We start from the raw sequence: 10,389 nt of genomic DNA, 5'->3' as shown, positions 1-10,389 counted from the left end.
TTTACCTGATTTTCTAACTCGTGAATTTTTGCAGGGTTCATGAATCCGCCCCCCCATGGGCAGGGCCGGGGTAATACTCCAAAGGCTCGTGGCAAAAACAAGGCTAAGGCTAAGGTGGTTATACCACTCACCGATGATCAATTTCCATACTTGGAACATGTTGCTGATCTGCTCAACACACCTTCTAAAGGAAGTAGCAGTTCCCAGCAAAAACAACAGAAACCAACCATGAAAGAGGTTCTTGAACAAGAAACTCCATGGATACCTAATCAAAGGTATATTCAAACAGTACTGATACTGGATTCTCAAGATGAGCAATGGATGCCAGATTCTTGGGAAGTAAAATCCAGATATTTTCAAACTCAACAATATGCTGCACCGGATGGTCGCCATAGATATATCTATGAAGCCATTCTTATTGAAACTTCTTCTGTGGAGATCAACCACACGAAGCAATTTCCAAATTCCAAAGATAGTCCTCTTACTTATAGTAAAGCTATCTTTAAGAGGCTTATACGGCCTAGTGACTGGGGATTAAATCCCAATTTGCCAAGGAAAATATCCTATGGTCACAGTTATAATTATTGAGATTATATCTCAGCTTGGACATATTCGTTCTTTTATCAAAATCCGAAGCATAAGCATTCTTGGTTCTTCAAGATATGCCCTCAATCAGTTAAGGCTGATTTCCCCAACTGGGTTATACCCTGGTGGGCTATATTTGGCCCTGATCTGGATATGTTGCCCGAATCTATCAGCCAATTATACTTACCATGGCAACAATTTCATCCTCAATTACGGGGGCAGGATAATATTCCTGTAGGGAAATCCACCATATTGTTCTTTACTGAATTTGGAATCCCTTGGATTTGGAAATGGGATTTCCAATGTGGTTATACCACTGATAAGTTACCAGTCCTCCAGAGGATCTTTTATTACCGATGGTGGTCAGGCATGACTCAAGAACCTATCCAAGCCCTCCTCCATCAGATCAGAAAGAAAACACTGGAATACATGGATAAGATTCCAAAGTTAACTATTCCAGAACCCGAAATCTTTAACCCATTTGAATTTGTTAAAGATATGATCAGAAAACAACAACCATTAATTACCGAAGCTGATTTAATGGTTAAATGCATGGATTTTATGAGGACCAAATTTGTTAAATCCTTTGATTCCTTCACTCCTACAGTACGAGATGATGCATCCATGGTGTTAGTCTCTAGCCAGACCAGTCAAGACGGTAATCAGTTTTCCTGTCTAGCCGGTTATGCACAAGATCCCAATGAAGATATTATTGCTGAAGATGAGCCTATAGTAGCAGACTATTGGGACTCTCTCACCAGTCATTTGATGGACAAGATGAATCCACCCAAAAAGTAAAGATTCCTCTTATCCTGCCGACAGAAGCAGCCAAAGAACTTTTTCCCAAAAGTCTTTGGTTCTACAGTATGTCCTTCATCAGATATCTACTTTCCATCCGATAAGGAGACAGAACTTAGTGGTGGGCCGACCGACTGCAATATTCCAGCACACGATCCCATGCACTATGCGGACTTCAAAATGATAATTTCAAGTCCATTTTATGTATAAATAGAGGGCAAAGTTTCCCATCAATGTATCTTTCAATTTCCTTTTCTCTCTTTTGTAATATTTCTCAGTATTAGCTTGGAAGTTTAATAAAGAAAGTTTTCTGTAAGTCTGTTCAACTCTTGTTCAAATCTTGTTATTTAATCTTATATTATTAATCCAGTATCATATATTAAAAATTACCCCCTTAAAATATTAATTAATTATAATTAAAGGATAAATCCATGACAAAAAACTATTTTACCCTTTCTTATTAAATTTTTCATTTCTTATTAAATTATTTTTATTATCTTTTCTCTTATTTAAATATCAATTATACTATTTATCTTAATTTTATTATTAATATCAATTTATCCTTAAAATATAAATAAATTAAATAGATTTGTAACTATCATTTTCTAAAAAATTGATTAACTTATTATTAAAATTATATTATTCAATTTTCTAAAAAATTGATTAACTTATTAAAAAATTATATCATAAAAAATATCCTTTTTTCATATAATATATTGATCAAAAATTAATAAACTACTTAAATTTTTTTTTAAAAAAAATTCTTCTTTTTTTATATAATATATTCATAAAAAAATTAAAAAATTGATTAAATTGTTTTAAAAATTTTTATTTTTAAAAATAAAATATAAATTTATGTACATTTAATGAAGAATAAGTCGCCAAACGTGTGCGTGTGCGTGTGCGTGTGCGTGTAATCCAATTTGTTGCTAACAGTTGTCGAATGTTGAAATGGTAGTGAATTTGGATATTTAAAGTTATCCAAACTTTTACGACTCTTTAAAATCAGTCACCCAAGTCTTACTAAGATTCCTTCAATACATATTATCATCCTCAACCTCATCCTCACCCTCATATGTCCTGTAAGGCTATAAATGCCCCCATTTTGGATAACCCTCATAACCCTTCACCAACTGTACTTACTTTTCATGTAGATATTGTCACTCTCTTGAATTTTTCTTGTGATCATGTTCTCTATCATCTCAGAATAGTTTTTAGCAAAAACCCATCCCTAATCTACGAGTTTCATGTCCCTCCTTGGTCGAATTCGACTTCTCCAATCATTTTCTGTTGTTTTTCTCTACTGGTTTTATGTTTTCTCATTAATCTGTTCATCTCTAACTTCATAGTAAGTGTTTGCTTGATATAAACTGTCAAAAACATTTTTTATATTTGACAGCAGATTGAAATAATGTTGCCTGAGAAGGTACTAATTACCGGCTCAGGTTCAGAAGGGGACGACCGGTGCGCAAAAATGGATGAAAGGAAGAGGAAGAGGATGATGTCGAATCGAGAATCGGCGAGGAGGTCACGGATGAGGAAAGAGCAGCACATGAAAGAGCTCAATAACCAAGTTAGTTACTTGAAGAGAAGCAACAATGTGATATTTGAGGAAATGAATAGCGTTAGGCAACTATGGTCAGGTGTGGAGTCTGAGAACATGGTTCTGAGAGCTCAATTGGCTGAACTGAAGAAAAGGTTGGAGTCTCTGGAGATTGTTCTGAGCTATATGCGCAGCACGAGCACGAGCACGAGCATGAGCGGGTGTTCCATGGCCATCTCATCCCAGTCTATGCCCCTCATGGCCTTTTCTGCTGGCATGTCTCAGTTTTGATTCTGAATGAAACAAGTTAATTAGACGCATAAACACATGCCCATATCCGAATCCAAAAAACAGTAATAAATAAGAAACTTTAGGGAGTCCATGTAATAGTTTTGTGGTCAGATGCAACAACAATATGGTGAATATGACATTATTAAATATATTAATAATATGCTTGGAGTCCAAACCTGTTTACAGATATTTGTTCCCTTCGTTTGTTCAAGTTGATAAGGAATGTCAAACTACTTACGTTTCTGTGGTGAAAGAGAAAGCAGTAAAGTGTCCCACATCGACAAAGAATATAGTATTTACAACATGAGGCCTACCCGACTACTTGCATTATTTATTTATTTTTATTTATTTATTTTTTTTATATTCAGTTTTTGTAGTTGTGTAGTCTAAAGCTATGAGGGCTGGTGGCGGGTTTGCAACAAATATTGAAAATTTGCTCCGTTATTACATATATATATATATATATATATATATATATATATTGTAGGGCAAAAAGGCCAAGCCAAACCGGGAGGCAAAAAGCCGGGTCTGAAAAGGCATAGAAATCTTAAAGTAAAGTAATAAAATGAAGAATACACTCCAAATTTGTGGAGAAAATAACCCAATGTAAGGGTATGTTTGATTAGATGGAATCAATTAGAAAAATAAAGGAAAGATAAAATTTTTACATTTTTTTAGAATTTGGATAGATGAAAAAAGAATCGTAATAAAATATATATTTTTCCGCATTAGACTAGTTTTCCGCAAAACTTTTCTCACACAAAACACGCGAAAATAAAATTTTCTCGTGAAAACTGCTTCTTTTTAACTGAATTATGTACAACAACTAACTGAGTTTCTTTTCTACTAACAATTTCTATTTTAGTAAACTTCTAAAAGACAAGTTCTCTCTAAATGTGTTCTCTTACAATACTATTTAGATGATTTTTTTTTTTTTTTTTTTTTTTTTTTTGTCCAAATATATACATTGTATCTAATATATATATACACCTCTAAATAATATATATTTTGCTCTTTTTGTGTTCTCTGGTTGAAAGCCCATGAGTCCATGAACACAATTTTTTATTTTATTTTTTGTATTTACAAGCTTCCTTATTTCTCTTAAATGAATAGTTAGTTCTACTTTGAAGATGCAAGAAAAATGCTCTTTATTTAGAAAGAATAATTCTACACTTCAAAATATTTTCCAACCCCTTTTCCCTCTATTTTCAGTCTATTTATAGACTGTTACAGATCTTCTAGAAGCTTCCTAACTAACTCCCTGCACTAAGCTGTTCTTCTAGGCCCCTCTTGGTTATGGGCTCAATTCCTTTTATCTGAAATCGGGCTTCTAACACGATTCCCCAGTCCTGGGCCTGACTAGAAAAGATTTGGTTCGAAGCGATTGCTCTTTCCTGACCCGTTCTTAGTAATCTAGATCGTGCTCAGCCCAGACCATTTTTAGTATCCTCATTTGCCCCCATAATCTCTCCCTAATTAATTAGGGTGAGATTATCGAAAGGACATAATCATGACATGATGGTTTGAGGTAGTAACGTGGGGAAGTGAACGGTTGGCTCAGAGACCCACACTTTGAGATCTGCTGTACCATTATTACTATAGCTTCTTGGATGTTGAATCATTTTCACTTTAAAAACCCCAACTTCTCACTTTTTGTCTTTCTTCAACCTTTCTCATCTCTATCTTCAAGCGTCATCTTCTTCGATTATCTCTGCCACCTACCAGTATTCTCAGGCGAGCTTCCCTTGTTTTCTCCGGCGAGTTTTTCCCTTTGCGATTCTTCGACTTTCGCTTTGTTACGGGGTACTTTGCAAACTCCCTTTCCAAGGTTAGTTCTTTTCTCTTGCTATTTCCTTTTAGAAGAAAGGAATTTTACACTTAAAAATTTCTTCCTTTTTTTTTTAAATGGCTTCCCTTGATTTGGATGTTATTCATTCAAGGAATAACATCCCAAATAATGTCTCCCTTTGAGTTTACCCCACTGACTCGGATGAGAAGTCCGGAGAGGGTCTCCTTCCTGGCGAGATCCTATTTTTAGTTCTCCATTTAAATATAATTAGATTTCCCCTACACCTGTTCTTCTATTATGTCTTTAACCGATTAGGGCTTTCTTCTCTTCAAGTCAACCCTAACTTTCTTAGGGTGAAATCTGTTTTGCTGCTCCTGAACTGTAACAGGAACCTAGATCTAGACATCATAGATCTTCTTCTTTGCTATAGAGTCGCCAAAATCGGAACCAACGGGATGTACTTTCACTTCTTTCCTATTGAGAAACGGTTTATATGTACGGACAAACTCTCATTTGAAAAGGGTTGGAAGAAAAACTTAATCAGGGTCAGTGGTGATTGGTGAACTCCGTTCCGTTTGACTTTCCCTATCCCAACCACTTTCGGAGAGTGTTCTGTTCCTCTGTATAAGAAATATAAAAATCATCCGACCGATTGCCCCTTTGAAATTTACCTTCCTCATTTCTGCACTTTTCTTTGTCATTGCCTTCACATTGATCATGACAAATTGGGTTTTAGCGTTTGCAGGGCCAGACTTAACCTTCTGTAGGAGAGAGTTCTAAACGACATCCCTTCTGCCATCGACCTGCTCAGCTCGGACAACCTTTCTGAAATATCCATTCTCGGAACCACCATGGAGAATGTCCAAATTCCTTCTTTCAGCAGAAGGAGATGTTCTGCAGCCACTCCCACGACTGTTCCAGCCACTCCTGTGGCCACTTCGACTAACCCAGTTATGACTCAGAACAATGAGCAGCCTACCACTGAACCTTCGTCCTCCATTTTGGCTAACACTTAACCTGAACTGTTGAGCGATGCACCCTCTGAACACCCCAATGAAACTTCTCCTAATGATGCTCTAAACGTTGAGGGTTCTTCTCCAAATGCTGTAGGTTCTCCCATTGCCCGAACTTGTGTTTCAGAAAAGAGTCTGGGCAAGAGACCTCAGCCTGAAGGTAGTCATGATCAAAGCGCTCTTCCTCCGGCCCAAAGGGCTCGGACTTTTAATGTCATAACAACTCTTCCTTCCCCTCAGATAATCATTCCAGAGGGTGAAGCTGCGAGAACATCTGCCACTCCATGGCGTCCCTTGCTCAGACGTGAAAATGGATCAATCGTTGCCCCCATATATTCTCTGTTCAAGGACCCTCTTATTTCATTTGCTTTTTATAAGGGCATTTGGACCCCTAAGGACATAGAGGTTCAGAACAAAATGACCTTCAACGAGAGGTACCAACGCTTTTCAACGGCTGATGTTGAGGTAATTCTTCCTTCCTCTCTTTTTTACCTTCTGTACTAACCTTCTTTTGTTTTTCCTGTTCTGATTATCAAACACTTGTACTTTCTAATACACTTGTGTCTTTGTGCAGACTCTATTTGGGATGTTCACATTCCAGAAGAGTATTGAACATGCCAACAAGAAAATCAAGTCCCTCTCTGCTGGCCTCAAATGATCTGTTGAATCAGAAAGAATAACTGAAGCCAAAAACACGGAGCTTTTAGTTAAGCTGAACAAATCAGAGAAGGAGATGGATGCTCTGAGGGATAAGAGGAACGCTCTAAAGGATGAGTGGGATTCTCTCCAAGATGAGGCTGATGTTTTGAAGACAGAGAAGAACATTGCTCAGACAGAAAGGGATACTTTAAAGGCTGAGAAGGGGGACCTTCAGCGCACTATAATTGCTAAATGGTTGACCCATGTTATTTTTGCAGAGAAGTTCTCGAACGAGCGTACCGCTCTACTGAATGTCATAAGCAAAGTTGATGGTGGCATGAGGGCTCTTCACGCCCGCTTTTCCAGAATCGGGACTCTCAGGTACACCGAGGGATATAAAGATGGTTTTGCTGACCGTTCTCCTCCTGAAGGCGAATCAAGCTCATGCGCGGGTCCGGATGAGCTGGATGTCTCCTTGGACATTGATCCACCAAGCGTGTACAAAGATCTATCCCCTACTCCTACTGAAAATATCTTCATTGAATGCAATGAGATTGTATCTTCAGGGGTCATCCCACTTGTTAGTCCTCTGAATGTTCCTTCCATCACCACCATTGCTCCCTCTGCATCTATTGCCACTAACAGAACTTTACCGACTAAGGAGATCACCCATCTTGACTCTCCCTCCAGAAACAGTGAAGCAGCTAATGATGGAGAGGGAAACAGTAAGCCAGCTTGTAATGACCCGGTCATTTTCCTTTCTTTCCTTTTTCTCAGTTTTTCACGGATATTTTTTTCCATTGATCTTTTCCTTTCTGAGTTCAGTTTCTCATCACATAGTGTCGTCTCGGGTGATCAGAAATAGTTTCTGATACTCTTTTTCTTGGATTGACAACTTCCTTTGAGGACCGAGTCATTTCCATATTTTCATTTTTCGAACACTATTCACTTTTCGTCATTTTCCCTATTTCGTAATTTTCCTTATTTTGTCTTTTCCCCGTTTGTCACTTTGTTGGCATAACCTCACTTCTCATGTTTGGAGTTGGTTTTTGACTTCATGTATCTTCATTCTAAGTGGTTTCCACGAAATACGTATCTTTACTTTTGCAGAAAAGTACTCTAGTTGCTCCCGGTGTCCATAGGGGCATGGATTCACAGTTCTTTGGAATCTTTTTCTTTTCTTGGGGTGTTTTTCATAAATATATTTTGAAGATATTTTATTTCAAGGGTTTCTAAAAAAATATTTTTGGAGGATATTTTCATTCTGGGTTAGTTGTGCAGTTTTCACTTTTTGGAGGGCATTGTGCAATTAATGAAAGTTATTACAAAATGCCTCGTTTTGAGCCTGGATCCTCGTGCGGGATTCATTTTCACTTTTCGTCAAGCCGTGTACTCTTAGAATTTCCTTCTGGTTGTTTTTCTCCAGTTTTAGGGTTACTGGCCCCGGTTGCCGCCAAACTTGTTTGGGACATCTCTCTCTACTCGGGACTCGGTTTTTGATGCCATTTCTTCCGTTATTCATATTTTCTCATTTTAAATCTTTTTTATTCATGAAGTTTTGCCGTTTGAGCGCATCTGCATGAATTTCACTTTTTCGGACCCGGCGGGGCCTGTTCGGGACACTTTTTAGGTTTTTCTATAAATTGGGGGTCGTAAGAAGAAAATCAAATTTTTCTCTCTCTCTCCTCTCTCTTGGCCGGCAGCCATGGCAGCCAAGGGACTGCCACCCTTCTTTCTTCTTTTCCGACCACTTCCCTTATGTAAAAAGGTGTAGTGCCTTTGTTTTATACTCTCCTTGCCGTGCTTTACCTTTCCCCCTTATTAGAATCCGTTTTTGGCCATTTCTTGAGCTTGGGTTTGAGGTTAATTTGTGATTTTGATGGGCTTCCTTGGGATTCTCGTTCACTGTGTTGTCTCCGACAAAACCTAGAAGTTTCGTCGGATTCGGAATGGTTTCGTTTTGGTGAGGATTTGAGATTTCATCTCAAATGGAGGTTAGGGGTGTTATAATTTCATATTTTTGTTGTCTTGCATGTTTTTGATGCTTATACAATTTGTATGCATGCTTTTGTCCATAATCTAGAATTTAATTTAATTTTTTTCTAGGATTGAGATTTAATTCTCATGATGATATGTAACTTAGAATTTAATTATGGCATGCTAGAAAATTTTTCCTTGATATGGTTGTTAACATATATTAAATCTGGAATATTTGGAAAAGAATTGCAACTTTTATTTAATATTTTTCTTTTGTGAAAGATTAATTATCATGGTCGTACCTTGCATGAAATTAAGTTGTGATATGCTTTTAAATTAAGTCATGGCATATTCTTCAACATACTTTAATTTGAGAGCATTTGGATGAGTATGAAAATTTAGAGATTTTGATTAAAAGCATTAATTAAAATCTATTTCAAAGGTTCCATTGGCTTACTTGTGTTTTAACTTGATAATTGTGATGACTAGGACTTGTGCACTAGCATATATTAATTTGGGATCATTTAGAGTTGATTTGGAAATTAGAGATTTAATTAACATGATTTAATTAAATTCAATATAACAATTTAGTATGGATGTACTTAACAACAACAAATCGCCAATAGCCAAAACCACAAGTCACAATTAAATATGATTGTTAACTTAGAATTGAATGCGAAATCAAATAGTGGAAGACTTGAACATCACGTCTCGGACTAAACCAAGAACAAAATGGTTATTCTGGATATTAACCTGTTGGGAAGACCACCCAAGTGTGCACTATCTCAATTGGGGAGAACCCATACCTCCCGCACTAGAGCCAAACTCTAGCCATATCACAAGTAACAATGTCCCAAGACTCTAAAATAAACCAAATAAGTTCACAACTTATACATAATTTATATAATGCATGAAATAACCTTCTATGCAAAAGTAGGTTGAAACCACACAATTCATGCCTTAGAGTTTAAATTCTAAAATGGCATATATAATGTCAATTACAAAGTGTGCAATACATTACACAAGGCAACAATATATTCTATAAAGAAAACATGTCCTCATGAATATAAATATAACAACAATGTTATCCAAAACTTAAAACATAACCAAGTGACTACACACAAGTCCAAATCCATGATTTAAATATTGAAACAACTTCTACAACATAATCAAAATCCATGTAACAATGAAATAGAATTTAATTAAATCATGTTAATTAAATCTCTAATTTCCAATAAATTAATATATGCTAGTGCACAAGTTCTAGTCATCATAATTATCAAGTTAAAACACAAGTAAGCCAATGGAACCTGTGAAATAGATTTTAATTAATGCTTTTAATCAAAATCTCTAGATTTTCATACTCATCCAAATGCTCTTAAATTAAAGTATGTTGAAGAACATGCCATGACTTAATTTAAAAGCATATCAGAACTTAATTTCATGCAAGGTACGACCATGATAATTAATCTTTCACAAAAGAAAAATATTAAATAAAAGTTGCAATTCTTTTCCAAATAATCCAAATTTAATATATGTTAACAACCATATCAAGGCAAAATTTTCTAGCATGCCATAATTAAATTCTAAGTTACATATCATCATGAGTATTAAATCTCAATCCTAGAAAATAATTAAATTAAATTCCAGATTCTGGACAAAAGCATGCATACAAGTTGCATAAGCATAAAAAATATGCAAGACAACAAAAATATGAAATTATAACACCCCCTACCTCCATTTGAGATGAAATC

The 10,389-nt window shown here is 36.2% G+C and overlaps 1 protein-coding gene across 1 annotated transcript; it reads left to right on the top strand.

Annotated features, from left to right (window-relative positions):
- Positions 1–2,407: 2,407 nt before the first annotated feature.
- On the top strand, positions 2,408–3,404 carry LOC132293306 (bZIP transcription factor 44-like). The gene has a single exon (XM_059790742.1). The coding sequence runs from the start codon at positions 2,795–2,797 to the stop codon at positions 3,215–3,217; it is 423 nt and encodes a 140-aa protein (XP_059646725.1). The 5' UTR covers positions 2,408–2,794; the 3' UTR covers positions 3,218–3,404.
- The last annotated feature ends 6,985 nt before the right edge of the window (positions 3,405–10,389 follow it).

This window comes from Cornus florida, unplaced genomic scaffold, assembly GCF_030987335.1.
Source record: "Cornus florida cultivar Cherokee Brave unplaced genomic scaffold, ASM3098733v1 CherokeeBrave_3.0.0_Hap2_Chr01, whole genome shotgun sequence".
Classification (NCBI taxonomy): domain Eukaryota; kingdom Viridiplantae; phylum Streptophyta; class Magnoliopsida; order Cornales; family Cornaceae; genus Cornus; species Cornus florida.
Note: the sequence above shows the minus strand (reverse complement) of the source record. Positions and strands in the feature narration are given on the sequence as shown.